The sequence below is a fragment of the Dendrobates tinctorius genome, unplaced genomic scaffold (assembly GCF_039654945.1).
Source record: "Dendrobates tinctorius isolate UK_male_01 unplaced genomic scaffold, ASM3965494v1 ptg000143l, whole genome shotgun sequence".
In the NCBI taxonomy this organism is placed as follows: Eukaryota; Metazoa; Chordata; class Amphibia; order Anura; family Dendrobatidae; genus Dendrobates; species Dendrobates tinctorius.
In genome coordinates this window covers 17,257,297-17,281,513 of record NW_027361810.1, presented here as the reverse complement: position 1 = coordinate 17,281,513, position 24,217 = coordinate 17,257,297, and the positions used below count along the sequence as shown (strand labels likewise).

General features: G+C 42.0%; 1 protein-coding gene across 1 annotated transcript in view; it reads left to right on the top strand.

The window, feature by feature from the left end:
* Positions 1-20,366, top strand: part of LRP1B (LDL receptor related protein 1B) — a 1,871,059-nt gene extending 1,850,693 nt beyond the window's left edge. The window contains exons 87-91 of the mRNA XM_073545568.1: positions 6,042-6,118; positions 7,141-7,231; positions 8,032-8,176; positions 12,169-12,267; positions 20,025-20,366. Of these exons, the coding sequence (XP_073401669.1) occupies positions 6,042-6,118; positions 7,141-7,231; positions 8,032-8,176; positions 12,169-12,267; positions 20,025-20,165 (553 nt within the window). The 3' untranslated portion in view covers positions 20,166-20,366. The remainder of the gene's footprint in view (positions 1-6,041; positions 6,119-7,140; positions 7,232-8,031; positions 8,177-12,168; positions 12,268-20,024) is intronic.
* Positions 20,367-24,217: the final 3,851 nt, after the last annotated feature.

The window sequence follows — 24,217 nt, the reverse complement described above, 5'->3', positions numbered from 1 at the left end:
GTGATGGATATTACATTTTTTCTTCTGGTTGAATGACAAGTAATGATGAGCGAGTATACTCGTTACTCGAGATTTCCCGAGCATGATCGGGTGATCTCCGAGTATTTTGGCGTGCTCGGAGATTTAGTTTCTGTCACCGTAGCTGCATGACTTGCAGCTGCTAGCCAGCCTGAATACGTGGGGATTGCCTGGTTTGTTAGGAAATCCCCACATGTATTCAGGCTGTCTAGCAGCCGCAAGTCATGCAGCTACAGTGACAGAAACTAAATCTCTGAGCTCGCCAAAATACTCAGAAATCACCCGAGCATGCTCGGGAAATCTCGAGTAACGAGTATACTTGCTCATCACTACAACTAAGTCTTTATCAATCACCTGACTCAGCAGCCAGTCAATGGTCTAAGCATTGAGGTGATTGATGGAAAGGACGATGTCACTTCTGGTCTGGTGGAGAGACCAGTGCCGAAGTGGCAGTGCATTGGAGTGGTAAGAAACATTTTTATTATTTTATACCATCACGCTTCCAATTTTGGGAAAATCTTTTATTTTTTAACTGAGTATTTAATTGCATTTAAGCAATCATTATGCATCTTCCAAACACATCTTTCATGGTATAGCTTGACTGTAGAGAAATTTCTGAAGGCCAACCCAATCCATTCTCAATATCTCTATATACCACTGAATATTTTTTGTATCAGATTCAAACTTAATTAGAGCTAGATATACTGAAAGCTCCAGGCTCATGGCTCTGGAATGTACAAGAGGTCTATGTCAGGAAAGTAATGGGGATGTTCTGTGTTGGAATTGTAGCTCAAAGATACTTCCTCTGGTGCAGAAAATCATTGTATCTAAATAGATTCAGGGTGCCGAGTTAACAACTCATACAAAACCTCAGGGCACAAGCTCACCAATTCTACATCAATAAATATATTTCGGACGTACTGCTATTTGTCGACTTTGGACCAAGGGCTTTTTTTCTGAATAAAATTCAATAAACAAAATATAAAAGTCAGAGACCACTGTTTTAAAATCATGTTTATTACAATTTTTATTTCTTTTCGTTAAAGTCCAGATCTAATTTTTTCATTTGTAGGCAAAGTAAAATATTACTCAATAAATCACAAGCCTAGTTAACGTATCCAGCAAACAACTTGCCCTCCCGTGATTAGTTTTGTATGAGTTCTCTGATTGTTGATCATTTGTTCAAATGATGAATAAGACTTTGCATTCAGGGGTCAAGACCCTTCAATAAAAAAAAAAGAAAGGAAAAAAAATCAAAAATACAACTAGCAATCTGCAATGAAATGAAAGTCTAAAGAATCATGATGTTTACCCATAAAGCAATCCATTACTTTGGACAGTTTCTTAACTGTTTGGCTTTGCTTCCCTGAATGTGTGTGCACCTTTATTGAACAGAACATTCTACTATGTATGTTCCATTTGACATATTAATTATGGGATTCGGAAAGACTGTATGAATTTTCAGAGCTTGTTTTGGTTGAAAGTCATACAACAGCGATTATCTTTAATTTTTGATGCAACCGGGTAGCAAGTGTTCACATTCCAAGGAGTGCCTCCACTGGAGACATGAAGCATTACACAGTGCTTGTTCAAATCACTAGGCTGTTGGGTCCTCCAGTGTTAGAGATGCTCTTTGAGCTTGATTGGTGGGGTTGTTGGATGTCAGTCTCTACTGATCTGATAGTAATGGACAATTTTAAGTGTAGTTTATCAATATCAAAACAGGGGATAAAGTCTTTATTTGTGGACACATCTTTATAAGTGGTGTGTTTTGGAGTTGTTGAGAATATTTCAGGATGGACATGTAGTTCAGGCTTAAAGGGAATCTGTCACCCATTTTTAGTGATATCATGTACAGATATCACCCAATTGTGCATCCCATAAGGATTCTATTAGGACTTTTGATTGCCCCCGACCCCGCACCTTTGATGCATAAATACCTTTTTTATCTTGGTGGAGATGTATGGAAATCTCCGCCCTCCAGTCTGAAGGGCGGGGCTTATTTGCCTTCTTCCCCCCCTCGGCTTGCTGAACGTAATCTTCATCTGTGAATATCACAGATGCCTTTATTTTCCGTGCTTGCGCATTGAAAAGGCCTCTGGCGCCTGCGCAGTATGCTTTGCCCAACTGTGGGCGAAGCATATAATCGGTACTGTGCATGCACCGGTATTTTTCAGTGCGGTCTATGCCCTGGAAGTGTGTCCTGCATTTGAAGACTTCCGGGGCATAGACCACACTGAAAAATACTGGCGCATGCGCAGTACCGATTATATGCTTTGCCCACAGTTGGGCAAAGCATACTGCACAAGCTCGAACAGTCTTTTCAATGCACAGGCGCTGACATAATGCGTATGTGAATGCAAGACTTACAATAACGAAATACGCAGAGCAAGACAATGGGGGTAAAGAGAATAAGCCCCACCCATCGGACCAGACCGCAGCGATTTCCATACATCTGAAGAGTGATAAAAAAAGGTATTTATGCATCAAAGGTGCGGGGTTGGGGGGAATCAAAAGTCCTAATAGAATCCTTATGGGACACCCAATTGGGTGATATCTTTGCATGATATCACTAAAAATGGGTGACAGATTCCTTTTAAAGCATCACTCCAGCAATTTGTTCTTAGAGGTGGTTCAAGTAATCTAAGCTCCCTGACTCTAGTACTCCACTTACCAGCCGCTATCTTCAGTTGTTCCCGGTGCCACTCCGGTGCTGTGATGCCTTCTTTTGACACCAACTTTTCACTTACTGAAACGCGAACATAATGGTCACACGCTCTCAGTGTAAGTCTATGAGAGCCTTGTTCTGGCTCTCATAGATTTACACTGAGTTGTGACTTCCGACTCACCCAGCAAACTCTGGAATGTTCTGGCAGGTCAAAACACGCAGAAGACAGGCGGTGCTGCGCTAATAACAGAAGAAGACAGCGCTGCAATAAATAAAAAAAAAATACTGGAGTGGTTCTGATTATTTATAAGACTGCAAAACTGATTTCAGATAAGCATCATATGCGACTGCTGCCCAGGACCCTCAATGATTAGAATTTTACGCTATAACTTAATGATATGCCATCATATTCTATGATAGAAATACATGTTTAAGCGACTGTGACACTTGTAGGAGTTGTAGATTTGTAACAGCCGGAAAGACACAGGTTGGAGACCACTGCTCTAGAAAATGCATTCCTTATCTTGCAACCTACAGACTAGTTACATCATGGAAATGTAATCTACTGATTTACACAGCAAGGCTTTACGCAGTTTCATCTCCTTCATCGATAGCTCAATGTTATTTCTTACGTACGCATGAAACACATTTTACTGCGCAGTCTTAAGGAAACATCATGGTTAATCAGTGGAGAAGACATTGCTTGCAAGTGTTTACAAAATCGTTTTGTAAAAGAATAGCTTAAAGGAAATATGCACATAAATTAAAAAAAAATAGTCATATACTGCCATGAGAAAAGCAAAGTACATTTTATGTTTTTATGTATCAGGACATAATGGAAAAAAAAATCTTGTCCTTAGAAAGTCTTAAAATTAGATAAATACAACCTCAAATCAGCAACAACACATGATAAATTACACTGTGTAATTTTTTTTTGTCCAAAAACTAAGCCCAAATTCAGAAGTGGTGTTTGAAAAATTGAGTACACTCTTTCTGGTTTCATAGGTTTTAAGATGGCAAGTCGCAGCTTGGTGCTGCCAATCAAATGCCCTTTATTAAATATTTATTTGTAGCATGCTAACTGAATCCTCCAGACCAGCAAACTGTCCAAACTTCTGCTTTTATACAGTCATGCATCAACTGAATATCATGGAGTAAGGAAATCAGCAATTATCTTAGAGAAGAAATTGTTGCTGACCCTTTATCTAGGAAGGGTTTTAAGGCCATTTCCAAACAATTTAGAGTCCATCATTCTACACTGAGAGATTATTCACAAGTGGAAAACATTTCAGGTAGTTTCCAGAAATGGACAGCCTGGCAAATTTAACCAAAGGTCAGACCATGGCCATGCAAAAGCCCAAGAGCTACAGCTCAGACTCTAAAGGTCTTAGCATGTGAATGATTTAAGTTCATGACATTACAATTAAAAAAGGCTATACATGTAGGTTTGCTTGGTAGAGTTGCCAGAAGAAAGCACTTCTAAATTTGTTCAGATGCATCAGAATCTTTTTTCATGACTGTATATTAGTAACATGAAAGATCGAGCAGAAAAATTCAATTTGTTGAGGTGGCAATTTGGCGACGGTGACGATAGGAGTTATTGGATGTTGAATATAGCTGTCATCAATTGGTGCTATATTTCACACAATGATGGATATATCTAGTATGAAGACCCCATGAGTACTGTCCATTATACTTCTACGACCACTGCTGATGCCTAGTTATTATATACAGCTAGGCTCCTGCTGCAATCAATTTTTGACTGTCTAAGAATCAATATCAGATTAGTGGAGATCTGACATCCAACATCCCCATGTTCAGCTGATGCCTGAATATGAGGTCGACTGAAGGGCCCGGAAGCCTACAGCTCTAAAGTCTGTATAGTGACCATTCTTATGTACTGCAGCTCAGATTCCATGGAAGTGAATGTCAACTGACTGTAGTAGTTAAGACTAGCCACTACACGGTCAACACAGCTGGGTGTTATAGCTCCTTGCACTGTGAACTTCCATTGGCCTCGGCTAGTTGATTGGTGAGGACACTAGGGCTTTAAGCCCCCCACCAATGAGACATTGATGACTTATCCAAAGCATAGATGAACAGTTTCTTAAGGCCCCGTCTCACTAAGCGATCTCGGTAGCGAGATCGCTGCTGAGTCACAACTTTTGTGATGTAACAGCGATCTCACCAGCGAGATCGCTGTGCGTGACAGCGATCAGCGAGCGGCCCCCCTGCCGGTATCGCTGATCGCTGGAAGAAACCTCTGGACATTTCTTTGGTCGCTGGTCTCCCGCTGGCCAGCACGCATCGCTGTGTGTGACAGGCGGGAGACCAGCGATCAGGTGTAAAAAATAATAAAAAAAATCAAAAATATAGTTATTCTCACCTTCCGACGTCCCGTTCAGCCATCCTGCCTCTCTCCATGCTCCGGTCCCAGTGATCCTTTGCACGAATGACCGCGAGACTTTGTTATCCCTCGAGACCGTGACATCTCGCGGTCATTCGTGCAAAGGATCACTGGGACCGGAGCGTGGAGAGAGGCAGGATGGCTGAATGGGACGTCGGAAGGTGAGAATGGACGTCGGAAGGTGAGAATAATTATATTTTTTATTTTGATTCTATTTTTTACAGCGATGGCCAGCGATGCCGGGCGCTCGGCATCGCTGTGCTGATCGCTGGTGAAGCTGTCTGTGTGACAGCTCACCAGCGATCACATAGCGACTTACTAGCGATCCTGACACCTTGATATCGGTGTCGGGATCGCTGGTAAGTCGCTTAGTGTGACGGGGCCTTTAGTCCCGGACAAGCTCTTTAGGACGTTTGCCTCTAAGATGTAAAATGGCTGACTAAGAAGAAAAAAAATGCCTTCTCGTTCAAAAGTTGGGTGTGAATGCAGCTTATGTGCAGTCCAAGCACAATGCGTAGACATTGGTGGTGCTTTTTCTAGGCAGGAAAAATAGCCCCTTTCTTTCTAATTTTATACAACTACCAAGGTCATTCAGTCATCATTCTAGCATCATTGACTGTCAATAGTTGGGTTCTAGTCAGTGCATAATATAGCTAATAACAGTCTGGCAGAGCCATAAAGTATTCACGGTGGTGCCTGCAATCAAATTTCTATTCCGGCTTTTATCAAAGGTGGAAATGAAAGTTAATGATTGGACATTAACATGATCTGATTCAACATTTTGCAAAAGTTTGAAACAAATCTTCTTAAACAAAAGCTTCATTCTTTTATATTTTGCATGAAGTGTCTGATTTTCAGATTGTTGAGCTTTTATGACATACTTTTTAGCAGGTTAGTTGGCTCACAGCTGGCATTCATTAATTTCACTGTTTAATTGGATCTTTGTAGATGTTCAGCCAACTGGTCAGGAAAGCAGTGCGAGAGGCCGGCTCCCAAGAGCAGTAAGTCTGACAATGCCGGATCAAGTAAGTATCTCAAATTAGCGTCCACCGTGGCTGCAAACGTGTTGTTGAACTGCTCTTCTAATGTGAACAAGATCCGGACTTATCAGTAATTGTGACTTAAAAGTTCTAAGTAAAAGTGTAGTGCAATATTTATTATCTAATCTATAGGATGATATTTATTTAGAATTTTTTCCTAACTGGATCTTCCCATCTATGGGCAGGTGCAGGTGCATGCGGCTGTATTATCGGTCCGAGTGAGATCCGACAAATCATCAGATCACACCCAGAATACTGTTATTCTATGAGGCATGCACATGTCCGATTTTGAGTTGTGACCGCTTCTCACTATCCAGACACAATAACCGCTGCATTCCCTGCGTTGGCTTTTATTCAGACTATCCCTCCTAGGGGCCCGTGCACATGACCGTGCTGTTGGTCCAAGTGTGATCTGTCAAAACATTTAATTCTTTGGGGTCGTGAATATGTCCAATATTTTCCTCTAATCAAGCCAGTCTGGGGAAAAAATAGCAGCAAGTCAATGCAAGTGGTTTTGGTGGATAGCACTTGCTCCAATATTATTCTATAGAGCTGTGCACATATCTAATTTTTCCCTCTAACCACGCAGTGTGCGATTTGCCTCCAAGAATCGGCTGGCACTTAAGAGCCCATTCATGTGTATGGGTCCCTCGGACCACACTCGGATGACTTCTGAGTGTAGTCCGATAATCAAATTCTGATCAGAGTCCAGCCAATTGGCATAATTGGACCAATTTTCTCGAATGGAAATTGGCCATGTGACCTTAGGCTAAAGCGATATTTAGTTTATATTTATTAAATTTACAGTATCTAATTTTTCCACATGGCACAAACCAATATGTAGGTTATTGGTGAAAGCCGTACTGATTTTATATTGATTTCCTAAACTAATGATGGGTTTTACAGTTCTTAGAATTGTAGTTGTTTTTGTATAGTATTCTGCAAATACTCTTGCATGGTTTTTTTATATATCATTTCCTAATATCAACGTTTATCCTTCTTCATAGGAAGTATTGCAATTATTGTACCACTTGTTCTACTGGTGACATTAATAACCACTTTGGTTATTGGGCTCATTCTATGTAAAAGAAGGAGAAGGTAAGTTATGCACATGATCTAAAATAGAGAGCGGTTGTCATACTATTAGGCTGTGTTCACAAGTTGGAAACAAGTTGCATCCTTTAGCCACATTTGTTGTGTTAGGCTACTTTCAGACTTGCGTTATGAGGCTCAATGCAGGGCCGCCGCTAAGCTGCGCCCTCGGCCGCGCCTCCTCCAGTCAGCTCCTCCTATGGGCGCATGACGCTGCATGCGACCAGCGTACCCTATATTTAGCATTGGGTACGCTGGCCGTGTGCTGGTATGCTTTTGCCGGTGCATGCACACTTTTGGCGCTGCGCCGACGTGCGCCAAACGCACCGTGCTGCATTTTTGTGCGCTCGTCACAGCGCCAAAAGGGCGCATATGCCGGCAAAAGCATACCAGCACACGGCCAGAGTACCCAACGCTAAAGATTGGGTGCGCAGGTCGCATGCAGCGTCATGTGCCCATAGGAGGAGCTGAGCGGAGGAGGCGCGGCCGGGGCAGAGCTTAGCGGCGGCCCTGCGCTGCGCCTCGTAACGCAAGTCTGAAAGTAGCCTTATGGCACCTTTTTGCCATGATTTTGAAACATTGTTCCGAAAAACAATGCAATGTTACCGCTATTGTAGAAAAAAATTACATCAAGTGAACACAATCTTATATTCCTTTTTCTAAGTTAGTTGTAGTTTCTTAAGTTTCAACAAGTTGATATTGTAGAATATTTTCTGAATTAGCATTATTAATCACTAAGACTCCGATGTGAAGCTTCTACTTCAAATTAATGTTTCTCTTCTTTCTTTTTAATAAAATAAATGTAGGGCAAAAACTATCAGAAGACAACCAATAATCAACGGAGGAATGAATGTCGAAATTGGAAATCCATCTTATAACATGTATGAGGTGGACCATGAACACAACGATGGGACGATATTAGACCCAAATTTCATCATCGAACTAGACAAGGTGAAGTGACCGTTTTCTTGACTTGAATTGACTAAGACTTGTATTGTGATGATCTTTGCCCCATAGCAAAATAAAATGAAAGTCCTGGAAAATCCCTTTTATTTATAGGTTCAGCTTTCTTAAAAGCATTTTAAGATTTATTAATTGCAATCAATTAATAGCAACTTATGAGCATCATAGGTTCAATAGAAAAAAGAGAAATGGGATTTCCTCCTTGGGCAATTTTTGGCCGACAACCAAACATGTTGACTTTGGAGCACTAAGAGAGGAACCACATAGGCTTAGTATAAAGAAAAGCATACTTTATATGACCTCCTCTTCATCTTCAAACAAACAGACCATCCCTGCATATGTTGCAGCTGTCTAACAGCTGCGAGACATTCAGGCGTGAAAACTTGACCATATTTCTCGAGCATGCACAAGTCACTCGGTTAGCACCCGAGCATGCTCAATAAAACCTTATCCAAGCACGTTCGTGCATTACTAGTGCCAACCATTGCAAAACGCAAGCATGTAAAATATGTTTAGAGATGCTTAGCTGACAGAATAATCCAACATTGCATCAGTTGTGTTAAGTATGTCGGAGGTTAGGTAGGATATCACAAAATATAGCAAAAATTTGTACAACAAAATCCAGCCTTTCCTTTAAAATATTTTGGAGAAAATCGTTATTTTATAACCAGTAAAATGGCGTTGAAACAGATCACAATGTAGGGTAGGACAAATCCTACGCGTTTTTAACTTTACTATTTCTTAGTCATGGTATAATGTAAACATACAATGTGCAAACATTCCCACATCCCTCTTAATGAGTTCTTAGAGTAAGAAGACATGAATAAATATATAGTGTTTCAAACAACCTGCAGATGGAGTGATCCCCAATATGTCTTTGTGCCATGTTTTTAGATATGAAATAAGGAATATTTTTCAAATATTTTAAAGAAAATGTGAAGTTGCTTGTGGAAACTTTCATTTTATTGTGTCTACCCTTGCCTTTTTTCTTAATTTATTGATTGCACAGTTAACATCACATTAACTAGGTCTAGGTGTTCACCTATAAGCAGGGTGGACACACAATTTGTGCAACCTGTGCAATTCGCAAGGGTCCAAGAGGTAAGGAGGCCACTATCACCTCCAAAACACGTGGACTTTTGCATTATTTATAACTATTGGACTGCAAAGGGCCCATATATAATTCTTGCACAGGGGCTTCTTCTGTATGTGTCTGGATGTGCCTTTAGGCACATACATCATAAACATCTCTCAACAGAGTAATGTCATTTTTCTTTTTAAAAATGGTCATGTTGGATCACTCATCTTAGAATATGTTGGATGGAAAGGTGACGGAGGAAATATCTGTAGCTTGGATTCTCTCGTATAGTACAGTAATCCAAACTATTGTGCTGGCCACTAAAAGTGGCTTCTCACTGGCACTGATCCCATAAGATGGACTGTTATGATTAGGTAACCGAGGAGGATAGCTGGGGAATAGGCTAGGCAACCAGATAACCAGAAAGGTTGGTAACTTAGCGGATTGCAGACCCCTAAAACTGACAGCAAAACTAGAATTAGCCATGGGACATACCTACGATGCCCTAGACGCCTCTGCACAGCCAAAGAATTAACTAAGCCTAAAGCAGGAAAGGGGAAAGCTAAACTGCCTGGAGTAGAACTCCAAGGAATAGATAGCCCCCAAACATATATTGCCAGTGAGACAAGATGAAGCACAAAACACAGGCAGAAAATAGATTAGGCAAATGATGGGGCCCAAACTGTCTAGATGGAACAGGACAGGAAAGATACTGTCTGCAATCACGCAAAAAACCCTAAGAAAAATCCAACACGTCTGATATGCAGAAATACTGAGGCCACGCGACCTCTCCCTCACTAAATCAGAATTCTGGTGTGAACTAGAAGCAAAACAAAAGATACTGACATAACAGGGGATTAGCAATACTGAACAGACTGACATGTGCTGTGGCATATGGAGCGGGGTCCAGCAAAGGTCCCAGCAGGGAACAAGGCTGAACTCACCCCAGCAAAGCAGAAATCAGAGAAAGGCAAAAACTGGATCAAATGCAAAAAGATTCCAGCAAACAAATAACTAATCTGAACGATGCAGGACCAAGCAGGTGGCAGGCAGACTTCCAAAATACACAGGAAGAAAATCAAATCACCTGCAACAACTGAGGGAAGGTTGCTCACTTAAATCTTCCCAGTCTGTAACACCTGACCTCCAATCATCCTCTTCAGGTGATTGACTCCTGTCAACCAGACAAGCTCCATTACCCACAGCAACCACCAGAGGGAGCCCAAACTCAGAATTCTGGTCCAAAGTGTTCACAACAATGGATGTTCTGACAGAGAATGAAGAGAAGAACAGGAGGAGGAATAACAGTGACAGAACAGAAAAAAATGGATCTTAACACAGAGCAATTTTTCAAAAAAAAATTGTCATCCCAAATTGCCCTGCTTTTGCCTTGTGTGAGAGAGGAATATAAACTTTATTCCTTGCATAACTTTTCATTATTCTTTTTTTTACAGAGAATATGAAAATTATTAAATAAAATAGCAATTCTGATTTGCCCTACAGAAATAATTGTTACTTTAAATATAAACTTAAAAAGAAATAAATTATGATGAAGTTTTTGAAAGTTATTTTCCAAATCTTCATGTGACCCGGAGCAATAAAATACAATTTAAAAACAATTTAACCTTTCCATTTAATTTGTTTGCATTCACATGTAACTTCACATCTTTGCAGCGCACTGACTTCGCTCAATGGTTTAACTGTATCTGCCACACGTATAGCTGGGAAGTAAAATGTTCAGGATTGGGCCAAACATTTTTTAAATGCCAAAGTAAAATTACATTTTTTTTTTTACATCAAGTACAAAACCTTTATTTCTTGTGCAGCTTATTATGCTTGTTATTGAAATCATTTCCCGTTATGTATAGGTACGGTTTGCCTGGGAAGGTAAAGTAAGTGGAAATAGATGACCGGTTTGGTCTAATGGATGCAATATCAAAGCAGGGTGAAGAATAACATATTGTACTTTACAGTCATTTACCAATTTTAAATCAAGCTTCGGAACACAAAAGCTTCTTCTGCCTAGCTAGTGATTTGCGGGAAAGTCTCGGTGCATCCAGTTGACACTCATGGAGCATATTATCTCCTCTTAACACTCCTAAAATGTGTAACAGAAATTTTGTTTTCTCTAAATAATGATTACATTTTTTCATTCAAATGTGAGCAGTATGGCTGAAATCTCTCCGAGGGGCATGTAAGCGGGTCTCACATCAGCCTATGCCTTTCTGCCACCCATAGATTTGCACTGTTTGGCTAATAGTGGCATATATATTATGAGTTCTGCATATGTTACTCTCCCTTTCTTTCTTACAGTAATTCATAGACTGTTATGGGTGGGCAGAGGACCTGGTGGCAAGGGGCTGAAGTAGAGTTGAGCAAATCTCTCGAAATTCACTCCAATTTTGGGAAATTCAAATGGAATTGGCTGAGACGGTGGTTACAAAACAATAATCGATTGTACTTACCTCTCTTCAGCTTCCCCATATATTTTCTGCAGCTACAGTTCTCTACCCAGTCGTCCTATCTCTTCTTTTTAACCTTCTTGTTCCAGGTCTTCCAGCATCACCGCTGACCTAGGCCTTAGGCAGATATTGACAAGCATAGGGCCCAGTCAGTGGCACCGGAAGATCAAGAGAACAAGAAGTAGGCTTAAGTAGAGCGACTAGCTGGGGAGCCATGGCAGTAGGACAGGAGGAGATAACAGTTCATGGGTTTTGTTAACCCCTTCTTCACCCATAGAATCCAGCACAATGGCGATCAATTTAATTTGTACAAAACATGTAAAAATAAGTAAACAGTTTGGTAATTTTTCACACAAAAAAATAGATTTTTTTTGAGAAATATGAATGATATGGTAAGGCGTCATCATTCTCTGAAATTAATATATATTATTTACATACAGTCCAGGTTCATAGCAGGTGGGCCCGCAGCTTTCAAACTGGCCCATAACGCACCGCCTATCTACCTAAATTCAGATCTGAAAGGACCACTAGCACCAGGGGTGAGAAGGACATCGCCTGCTATGTGATGCATTTTCATTGCATGGTTTATTTTAATTTTTACCTTAAGTTTAATTTTTACAATTTCATCTTGAACCAGTGGTGCTTGTGTTTGTGTTCATGTTGCTTGTGGTTATATTTGTTTTATATGTTTATCTTGGTCATCTGAAAGCCTGCTTATCTTATATCTGGTTACTATGGCACCTTGGCATTGCCAAATTTGCACTTAAGTAGAACAGGTGTTTACATATTCATTTGATTTGTCTATGAGAAAACAAACAAACACAAAATCCTTCAAAACAAATCAGGCACTTAGCTATGCAATATACAGCCATAGTGGACTAGGGATGCTTTATTGTTAAAGTTGACCTCTTTGGAAATTCAATTTCCAAATATATCAAATATATGTTAAATGTTCATAGAATCATAGAATGTTAGAGTAGGAAGGGACCTCCTGGGTCATCTCGTCCAACCCCTTCTGAAAACAGGATTCACTAAACCATCTCAGAAAGATATCGGTCCAGACTCTGTTTGAAGACTTGCATTGAAGGAGAACTCACCACCACTCGTGGCCACCTGTTCCACTCGTTGATCATCCTCACTGTCAAAAAGTTTTTTCTAAGGCTACTTTCACACATCAGGTTTTCGGCGTCAGGCGCGATCCGGCGTCGTGCCGGAACGCCGGATCCGGCAACTGTTTCGTAAAACCGGATGTGACGGATCCGGTTTTCTGCCGGATCCGTCTTTTTCTTGACAGACAAAACCGGATCCGTCTCATCCGGTTCATCCGTTTTTCTATCCGTTTTTTGACGGATTACGCCGGATCCGGTTTTTAAAATTGACCCTTGTGGCCTTCCGAACGGGATTGGCTACTGGAAAACTATATATAGCATGTTCCTACAGCCCTTCTTTGACAGGTTGTAGAGGAGAAAGTGCAGGTTGGAGAGAAGAGCAAGTTACTGGCGAAGATGGATGTTGTCATTGGAAATATTTTGAAGAATTTGGCGGATTTTACAGCGGAGGCAAATCGTTTGAGGGTGATTGTTCTGGAGAAGGAGAGAGCGAGACAGCAGCGCATCAGGCATCGTAGATGACGTTTGTGGATCCACCCCATCACAGCCAAGAGAATGACGCGTGGGGTCTATTCTACACTATGCATGGACTTTCGACGAAACCCGGATAAATTTTTTGGATATGTTAGGATGAAAATGGAGAATTTTGATTACTTGGTGGAGCGCATTGCACACCTCATAAGAAAAGCAGACACCTATTGCCGCTTCTCTGTTTCACCCGCAGAGCGTCTGATGGTGACTTTAAGGTAAGCCACATTTATTGGATATGCTCGCATCAGAGCACACTTTCACTGCAATCTTGTTGGTGGTAGTTTGTATCTCCAAGTGTTATAGCTCAGTTTTGGTATGTAATGCTGTGATTTAAAACTAATTTATTGTTTTTTAATTCCCCACAGATTTCTTGCAACTGGAGAATCCCTTTCGTCACTGCATTTCCAGTACAGACTCGGGATTTCCACCATATCTGGAATTGTGAAGTACACATGCCGTGCACTGTGGGACTCCTTAGCTGAAGAGTTTTTACCAGAGCCCACAACAGAGAGGTGGATTGAAATTGCTGACAAGTTTCAACAGATATGTCAGTTTCCAAACTGCTTGGGCGCTGTGGACGGGAAACATATCCGCATTGTAAAGCCAGCTGGATCGGGATCGGAATATTTCAATTACAAGAAATATTTTTCAATTGTCCTCATGGCCATCGCTGACGCGGAATACAAATTTATTGCGGTTGATATTGGGGCCTATGGCCGCTCCAATGACTCTCAAGTTTTCAAACTGTCTGCCATGGGGCGTAAACTGTATGGAAACACCTTCCAGTTCCCACCACCTAGACCGCTGCCGCAAACATCTGGTCCACCTATGCCATTTGTCTGTGTAGGGGATAAAGCCTTCCAGCTGTCAGAACACCTTTTGAAACCGTACTCTAGCAGAGGATTGACAAGACCAAAACGCATTTTTAATTACCGCCTCACAAGAGCAAGAAGAATGGTTGAATGTACCTTTGGTATTCTGACAGCCAAATGGCGGGTCCTATTGACTGCGATCAACCTCAAGACAGAAACTGTGGACGAGGTGATCAAAGCGTGCGTGGTACTCCACAATTTTGTTATCTGCAAGGAACCCATTTCCATTGAGGACACCTCTGAAGAAACCACCTTGCAAGATTACCATGACATTACCACTAGAAGTTCTGTGACGGTTTCAGTAATGAGGGACAATTTTGCACTATACTTTATGTCACCTCAAGGCAGAGTACACTGGCAGGATGACAGAGTGTGAAAGATTTGTGCCCAACCAAACTTGTGTACCTTCTGTACCAACAGTATATACCTTTGCCAACCAAAGTTGGCTATCTTGTCATGGTCTCTATTTTTAGCTTTAGGCCACAGGTGTGTACCTGGTTGTGTTTTATGCAAAGTATTTCACCTTTTAACAAAAGTTGTGTACATTGTTAGGAAATCACCAACAATAAACACAACTTTTTAGGTGAAATACTTTGCTTCAAACACAACCAGGAACACAACTGTGGCAAAAAGCTAAAATTTACCCACAGTTATATACCTGGTTTTGAATACCATTTCACCTTTTAAATACCCTGTATTTAACCTTTTTCGCCGCAGAAAGAAATGACAGACAACCAGTGTAAAATAATTTAACTTTTATTGAAAAATGTTTTTTTTAGTAAACTTTTTTAAAATTTTAATAAACTTGTTTAATAAAACTTTGAAACTATAAAACTGAAACCATAAAACTGGTCATTTTTATTTAAATACACACATTATAAATCTGTGTAGTGTGTGGTGGAAATACTGCTGTAGGGGCTGCGGGACACTTCGACACTGGGAGTGTGGAGAGAGGACTGGGATCGTGGTGGGGAAGGAACAGTTAGAGGTGAAGGTGTGGAAAAAACTACAGAATGGGTGGACATGTGGGAAGCAGAAGAGGTGGTGGGTGGTGGAGTGGAGGGTTGGGCAGGGACTGTAGGAGCAGATGATGTTGATGGCAAGTTGTATGGGGAAGGAGTTTGGTACGAGGCAGGTTGCTGGAAGTGGGGAGATGTCTGGTACGGGGCAGGTTGCAGGAAGTGGGGAGATGTCTGGTACGGGGCAGGTTGCTGGAAGTGGGGAGATGTCTGGTACGGGGCAGGTTGCTGGAAGTGGGGAGATGTCTGGTACTGGGGAGGTTGCTGGTACTGGGGAGTTTGCAGGTACTGGGGAGGTTGCTGGTACTGGGAGGTTGCTGGTACTGGGGAGGTTGCTGGTACTGGGGAGGTTGCTGGTGCTGGGGAGGTTGCTGGTGCTGGGGAGGTGGATGGTGCTGGGGAGGTGGATGGTGCTGGGGAGGTGGATGGTGCTGGGGAGGTGGATGGTATGTAATAGGAGGGGGAGGATGGAAAGTGGCTGGAGGGGGTGTAGATGTAATAGGAGGGGGAGGATGGAAAGTGGCTGGAGGGGGTGTAGATGTAATAGGAGGGGGAGGATGGAAAGTGGCTGGAGGGGGTGCAGGTGGAGGAACTACTGTGGTGGGAGGAGGAGGTTGGGAGGTAACTTGCTGGAGAGCAGCGTGGCATGAATGCATTACATGCATCTGCTGGGCAGGAGAGAGCGTTTCCATGCGCTCCACAACAGACCTGAAAAAGGTGTGGTTTGGCAAAGATCTTGCTTCTGAATGCATGGTTTGCAGAAGTGTCTTCACCTCCAGAATGCTGGAGTTGATCTGCTGATAGCCTGCTGAGATTTGCTCTGACAAGACTTTTAGACAGTTCTGGAAAGATGCATTCAGATGCAAGAACTCTGGCACATAAGTCTTTTCCTGACCCCTCTGCCGCTGCCACCCAGTACCCGCAGGTGTACTAGAGGTGGCAGGGGCAGAAGGGTGGGGTAAAGGGAAAGCGATCTCCTCACAGCAGCTTCATGTAATGTAGGCGGCCACGATGCTCCTGTGCTGGTGGATGGGACAGATGGGTCGAATGTGTGGGAAGGCTGGGAAGGTGCCGATGTACCGGGGCGGTCGAAGTGTCCCTCGGTGCCGGTCTCCTCAGGGATCGCCTCAGAAGGGTCCAATCATGCAGGCTCCCGAGTGCTGCTCACCGTGCTGTGGAATAAAGAGAAAAAAAAACAATTAAAATACTGACATGGTATGGCCCTGGCTGAAAAAAAAATTTACATCTAACATTTGTTTTCACATGTGGTGTGTAATATTTACCTTCTGGTGACCATTGTTTCCCGGAGGAACGACAGGGCTTCTGCGTACTTGTACTTGCTCCTGCGTCCTCCAGATCCACTCGGGGCCCGCATCTCTTTATTGAACTCCTTCTTGAAACGATCCCTCACAGACCGCCACCGATTCACAATTCTGTTCCCTGAAACGAGAAAGGAGTGGTTAGTATACAACATCAGTGTTTCCCAAACTCCAGTCCTCATGGTCCCCAGGGGTCATGTTTTCAGGATTTCCATAGTAAATAGAAATCCTGAACACATGATCCGTGGGGACCACGAGGACTGGAGTTCGGGAAACACTGGTTTACATCAAGCAACCGGTACTGTATATACTTACGCTCTGTAATCTGGGCCCGAACATCGAGGTCCTCCCAGCGGCCCACAAGGAGCGAACAGATTTCCTCCCAGAGTCGTCGGGTAACGATAAGGTCAGCGTGGCGGCGGTCAGCCATATTCCAGAGCGGCTCCCTTTCTCGGACGAGATTGATGAGGTGGTCCACATCGAGTCCTCCATCCTCACCGTCAGAGTCGGGAGCACGCTGTGAAGGCTGTTAAAGAAAAAGACAAAAATAACGCCTCCACATAAGAAATGAAATAAAAACTGCAAAAAAACAAAGCAAAAATATTTATACTTACATGCTGGTGACCGCCGCGTTGCTGTCGCCGACGACCCTGGGAGGCACTGCGAGGACCTCTTGGCCGAGCACCAGATTGGGAAGACTAGAGAAGAAAACAAAAAATGTTATGTCTTTGGATGTAGGCATTTGTTTGCTGTGTGTGGTCTGCAGAACATTGTTTTCTATGTGTTGTGTGTAGTGTGATGTTGTGTTTCTGCGTTTGATGCAAAAAACTTACCAATTGTGAGCCCACTCCAGGTGTCTGTCCACCCCTTCCTTCTTCTTCTGGGAGCTCCTCTTCATCTTGTGAATCCTGTTTTGAAATAAAAGGCAATGAATAGACATATATTACAGAGAAGATGGATTTTGGAAATAAAAACTTACCGTCAAACGCTGACGATGCGAGGGAGGGCTCCCAGAAGATGATGTGCTGTCTTCCTGGTGGCCACACTCCATGCCTGTGGGTGGTGTTCCAGCTGCTGCCATTGCTGCTGCTGCTGCATCTATTGGGCGGCTGTTGAATAAAGAGAAACAAAGGGCCAATGAATATCTTGATATTCAATAGCCCTAGTTTGGAGGAATGGGGGATTTGATAATTACCATCTCTCATCTGCTGCTGGCCTCCCCTCCTCAGCATGTTGCATTTGCTGCTCCATTTGGGGTGGTTGTGGTGCTGATGGTGCTGCAGTGGTCTCCTGCCTTCTCCTGCTTCGCTTGGTTGCTTTCTTGGGTGGCATGTTGGGTGTGGCTGTGGGTCCCACTGTCTTGCTTTTATATATGTCTTGTGGGCAGAGCTACTGAGCATGCTCAGACCAAAAAACCGGATCCGGCGCATTGCGGCGCTCATAGGCTTTCATTGTGTGAAAAAGCCGGACGCGCCGGATCCGGCGTGTTCGGCTTTTTCGCCGGAGACAAAAAACGTTACAGTAGCCGTTTTTTCCAGACGCATTGCCGGATCCGGCGAAAACCGGATGAAACGCATGGCCATCCGGCGCGATCCGGCGCAAATGCAAGTCAATGGGGGGGAAACCGGATCCGGCATTGCATTTCGCCGGATCCGGTTTCTGTCAAAAGCGCCGGATCGCGCCTGACGGCGAAAACCTGATGTGTGAAAGATGCCTAATATCTAAACTGTGTCTCCTCCCATTGAGTTTCATCCCATTGCTTCTTGTGTTTCCTTGTGCAATTGGGAACAAAGATGATCCTTCTACACTGTTGTATAAATGTTAGTATATGCAACTTACTAATGAATCTATAGAGTATGGTTCTCGTACTCTCCGCCTTCCCACAAGTGTGTCTTTCAATCCATATGGTGGCTGCAGATGGAAGAAGAAGTAATGACAAATCTCAGTCCACAACCTTAGAAGAAATGCATTAAACATGCAGTTTACTAGTTTCCTTCCTGACGAGAACCTCCAAGAGTGGCTGAGAATACTGGCACATGTTCAAGTTGAGAGTAGACATCTCTTTGTCTGTCTTCATATGTGTCCATATTATGAATCAGTCAGAAGTGGGCAGAAGGATATGCAATGTAGTGGGCACGGCTTCAGATATAATGAAGCATAATATCCAATAATCATTAACTAGTAACTAAAGGTTTTATTTTGAATATATCTATTTGGAAATCGTACACCAGAATGGCCAACCCTTCTAAAGATCCTCAACATTATTGGGCTATGTTTACATGTCAATGTATCCATTCCTTGAGTCTGTTCTTATTGAAACAAACTAATGGAACACATGGAGGACCATCTGGTTTTCGTTTGGGCCACTAGATTTGAATAAAAAGATTCACAGGACTCTGGTCCACTGGCCACATTGATAATTCGTATCTGCTGACCAAAGCCCTGTGAACTGCCTCCTACTATTAGTATGCCCAACACAATGTCACGTGTTTCTTGCCACAATGATGTCACGCTGGGCCTACTAATCAGAAGAGGCTTCGGGGATTCTAGTAGGTAGGAGGCAGTTTATAAGGTTTGTGTGGGCAGCTTGAAGGCAGCTAGTAGCGTTCACACAGGTTTCTAGTTTCTTAGACTAAAAAAGGAGGTTTATTGAAGTGTATAAATTTCCAGCAGGGCAGAAAACAAACAGTCTTTCTCCTGCATAAATTAACAAAATACATGAAACAGTTCATATATCCGACACAGGTTTCACAGACCTAGTCAGCCTCTAGCAGAGCAGACCAATATATCAAGTGCTTCCACCTCTACTCGCAGATACCTAATGAGGCAGCTCAAGTGCCTTTTAAATGGGCTGCAATGCCTGGATAGGAGAATGGGAATTACCAGGCCCACCCAGCTCTTCCAGTCATTCTTAAAACCCGGACCCAAAATCGAAGCCCATTAAAAAAAAAAAACTCTCAGCATTAATTGTGCTGGATCTTTCATCTCTGGGTTGTACATCACCAAGGCTAGTCACCTCAGTGACACGTACCTCCCATCTAGGACTTGTCCGACTGCAAGCTTACAATTTCTATTAGCCTACAAAATGAAATGCACAGATGTGTCCAATCTCAACATTTTGCAAATTTTGTAAATATCTCATAATACAAATTCATTAAATTTTGGTGACAACGTAGCAACATTTTTGACAATTTTCATAGCGCCTCACATATAGACACACTTGGCATAAAGAACTCCTGTCAAAAGTGTAAAGAAATCATGCTATTTCCACAAGCTTATCATTAGGAGCAACTCAATTCAGGATATGTAGAGCCAAGAGGAAAAGTAATTTATTTCAAGATCAGCACAAGATAAGCAGAGCATTTCATCATCTACTTTATGTATTACAACTGTGAGTTATACTTATATTTTAACTTTTCCTTCTTTCTCCATTTATTGTTTCACAGCCAACAAATTACTCCAACCCAGTTTATGCAAAACTTTTTGTGGAAGGACACAATTGTCGGAATTCCTTAATCAGCATAGAAGAAAGACGAGAACTTCTTCCAAAGAAAATCGAAAATGCGATCCGGGAGACTGTGGCTTAATACCTGCTGTTCCGTTACCTTTTATACTCTGTATAAATGTATAAAATATTACTTTTCTATGTACCAACAGTATTATAATTGTTTTGTCATCAGCATTACCTCTTTTTTTCATTTTCTTTGTTTTGCTGATGACTAGACTGACCATTTGTATGGTATTTTTATGAAAAATAAACTGCACTACAGTACGATTTAAACTATAAATGCTGCTGTTATAGGAGATCATTTTATTTCTTAAAAATCCTAAAAGGATAAACTATTCCTCCGTAGAGGAAGGGCAACGAAAAATTCATTTTATAAGAACAGGTTTTTTTAGGTTCAATATTAGCTTTTTCATTAAAAATTACAAACAATGGGAACTTTCTTTGACATTGGTTTGAATTATGGAATCATGGACCCTGTGCTTCTCTTGTGTCCAGTGGAAATCCAGTGTTCAGTGTGATTGGGGATGTAGATTTTAGACTACCATAGCAAAATAGACAAGCACTGGGCTGTCATCCGTGATTTTCTTTATACATGCCGATGATTTAAATGTCTATCATTCTTTCTTTAGAATAGTTCATAAATAATAGAATTCAGCAATCAGAATATTTGGTATGAGGCAAAGAAGAAATTGTAAGAGAAAACAAATCTAACGTACAACAATATATTTGCTAATATTTTCCTAATACTTTATGCAGACACAAGAGCCATGTGGATAAAGCCTGTAACTCGGCACTACATAGCCGCTGGACTGGCAGCAAAGCCACTTGGGGAGAATTGATCTGTAGTACGGCATTCGGTTGACCATGTCATGACTTTTTTTCAGGAGGATTCATACTGCATTACTCTAGGGCAGTGTTCTCCGACTCCGATCCTCCAATGGGTCACATTTTCAGAATTTCCTTAGTATTGCCCAGGTGATGGAGTTCTTTCTTGCCCATCCAGAATGTAATTATCACCTAGCAATACTAAGGAAATCCTGAAAACATGACCCGTTGGTGGCTCTTGAGGACCAGAGTTGGGGAACACTGCTCTAGGGCTTGATGGGTGCATTGATGTGTGGAACCATAATATGTTCATGTGCAAAAGGCTCTAAAGGGAACTTGTCATGTAACAAAACACTATTGACCAGCAGATGTAGGGTAAATCATTCTGAAACTGCCCACACCGAGAGTCCCACTGCCAGAAGGAAATTAACTTTATTCCTCCTGGAAACCTTAGGCTTTCAGTTATATCGGCACGGCCGGTTTGGATTCAGTCTCCGTTCAATGGATAGTGAGCGGCTTTTGTGACTTTATAGGGTTTACACTTTTTGGTACTGACTGACAGCCGCCACTAATGCTGAGCTGTCTATGGGGAGGCATAAAGTTAATTTCATCCAGCTGGGCTCTCAGTGCATATGCTGGGTAGCTTCAGAATGCTATCAGTCTGCCGATTAGCCCATATTTGTAGGTTAATGGTAATTTTTTAACACGATAGGTCGCCTTTAAATTGAACGTCAATGTTTGCCTAGATTTTTCTTTTATACAGATAGTTTTCAGCATTTTAGAATATTTGCATTTTTCTTGAGAGCTTAGTATGTATTGCTCAACTCTTCAATTATTCTGTGCCAGGGTCATCCAGAACACAATCAATTTTGCCAAAAAAAAAATCAAATTTTTAAGAATAACTTACTGGTTATTAGACCAAACTAAGGTTCACACTAGTATATTTTGATACATTTCTTTTTGTTTCTTTTTTTAGAGAGTGGGGGTGCAGCTGTGTATTACTTCTCAAAATTGTTTAAAAACTAATACAGTCAATGAAACTAGTAAATACTATGTTTTTTTTTCATCAGGTGTCTCTTTTTAGGAACCCAAATCATAGAGTCCCCAATTTATCAAGCCAGGCGATTTTCACGACTGCCTTTATGAGAGAGCATGGGGAAGTCAAATGCTCCTGATTCATAAATAGATGGACGCTTGTTCATGAATCTGGAACATCTGACAAGTGGAGGACTCCTTCATGTGCCACAAAAGAAATCTCATCATGAATTGCATGAGCTGTGGCATCACGCCCCTGTCATGCCTCCTTCCCGCCCAATCTCTACCAAAATGAAAATGAGAGACTGGCATAAAAACACCAAAAGTTGCAAGATTTTGTCACAATTCCGAATTGCACCATAATTTAAAAAAGGGAAATACCTCCAAAAGTACAGTAGTGTTCAACATAATAGAAGTGTGTTCAAAAACTTGAGTCAATCACAAAATCTTTATACTAGTTTTTATTTCCAGCATTGGGAACATTGCTCGCTGTATATTAATTCACAACATGAAGAGAAAAATATATCACTTTAACTACTTTACAGAAAATAACAAGAAATGAACATTGGGCCGTTCTAAAAAAAAAATACCAGTGTTTGCATTTGTCTTTACAAACTCACAATATGTATTTTTTGTGGGATTATCATTCCTGTGAATCACTAACCTAATATATATTTATTACGTGCAGTCGTTTAGAACTGATTCACATCTATGTTGCACAGAGTCAACCAATTTCTGTCCCCGGTCACCTGTTATTTCAGCCCTGGAGGCTGGGACTACATCAAACAATTTTTTGGCATTTGCTGGCTTTGCCTGAGAAATGGCATTTTTGATGTCACCCCACAAGTGCCCTTTCTGATTAAGGTCCGGGGATTGGGCCGGTCACTCCATAATCTCAATTTTGTAGGACTGGAACCAAGATTTTGCCCATGGCACACTGTATCGGCTTCAGTACATGTCTTTTTTTTAACAGTGGAACTTTGCAGGGTCTTCTTGGTAAGAGATTAGCGTTACACAGGTGTCTTCTACCTGTTACAGTCCTCACAGGTGACGCGAGACTGTCTGTGATCATCCTGGAGCCGATCTTTGGCTGAGCCTTTGCCATTCTGGCTGTTCTTCCGTCCATTAGAACGCTAATCTTCTGTTTTCTTCCACATCTACAGTGGGGAAAAAAAGTATTTAGTCAGTCAGCAATAGTGCAAGTTCCACCACTTAAAAAGATGAGAGGCGTCTGTAATTTACATCATAGGTAGACCTCAACTATGGGAGACAAACTGAGAAAAAAAAATCCAGAAAATCACATTGTCTGTTTTTTTTTCTTTTTATTTGCATATTATGGTGGAAAATAAGTATTTGGTCAGAAACAAGCAATCAAGATTTCTGGCTCTCACAGACCTGTAACTTCTTCTTTAAGAGTCTCCTCTTTCCTCCACTCATTACCTGTAGTAATGGCACCTGTTTAAACTTGTTATCAGTATAAAAAGACACCTGTGCACACCGTCAAACAGTCTGACTCCAAACTCCACTATGGTGAAGACCAAAGAGCTGTCAAAGGACACCAGAAACAAAATTGTAGCCCTGCACCAGGCTGGGAAGACTGAATCTGCAATAGCCAACCAGCTTGGAGTGAAGAAATCAACTGTGGGAGCAATAATTAGAAAATGGAAGACATACAAGACCACTGATAATCTCCCTCGATCTGGTGCTCCACGCAAAATCCCACCCCGTGGGGTCAGAATGATCACAAGAACGGTGAGCAAAAATCCCAGAACCACGCGGGGGGACCTAGTGAATGAACTGCAGAGAGCTGGGACCAATGTAACAAGGCCTACCATAAGTAAAACACTACGCCACCATGGACTCAGATCCTGCAGTGCCAGACGTGTCCCACTGCTTAAGCCTGTACATGTCCGGGCCCATCTGAAGTTTGCTAGAGAGCATTTGGATGATCCAGAGGAGTTTTGGGAGAATGTCCTATGGTCTGATGAAAGCAAACTGGAACTGTTTGGTAGAAACACAACTTGTCGTGTTTGGAGGAAAAAGAATACTGAGTTGCATCCATCAAACACCATACCTACTGTAAAGCATGGTGGTGGAAACATCATGCTTTGGGGCTGTTTCTCTGCAAAGGGGCCAGGACGACTGATCCGGGTACATGAAAGAATGAATGGGGCCATGTATCGTGAGATTTTGAAGATGAAACGTGGCTGGGTCTTTCAACATGACAATGATCCAAAGCACACCGCCAGGGCAACGAAGGAGTGGCTTCGT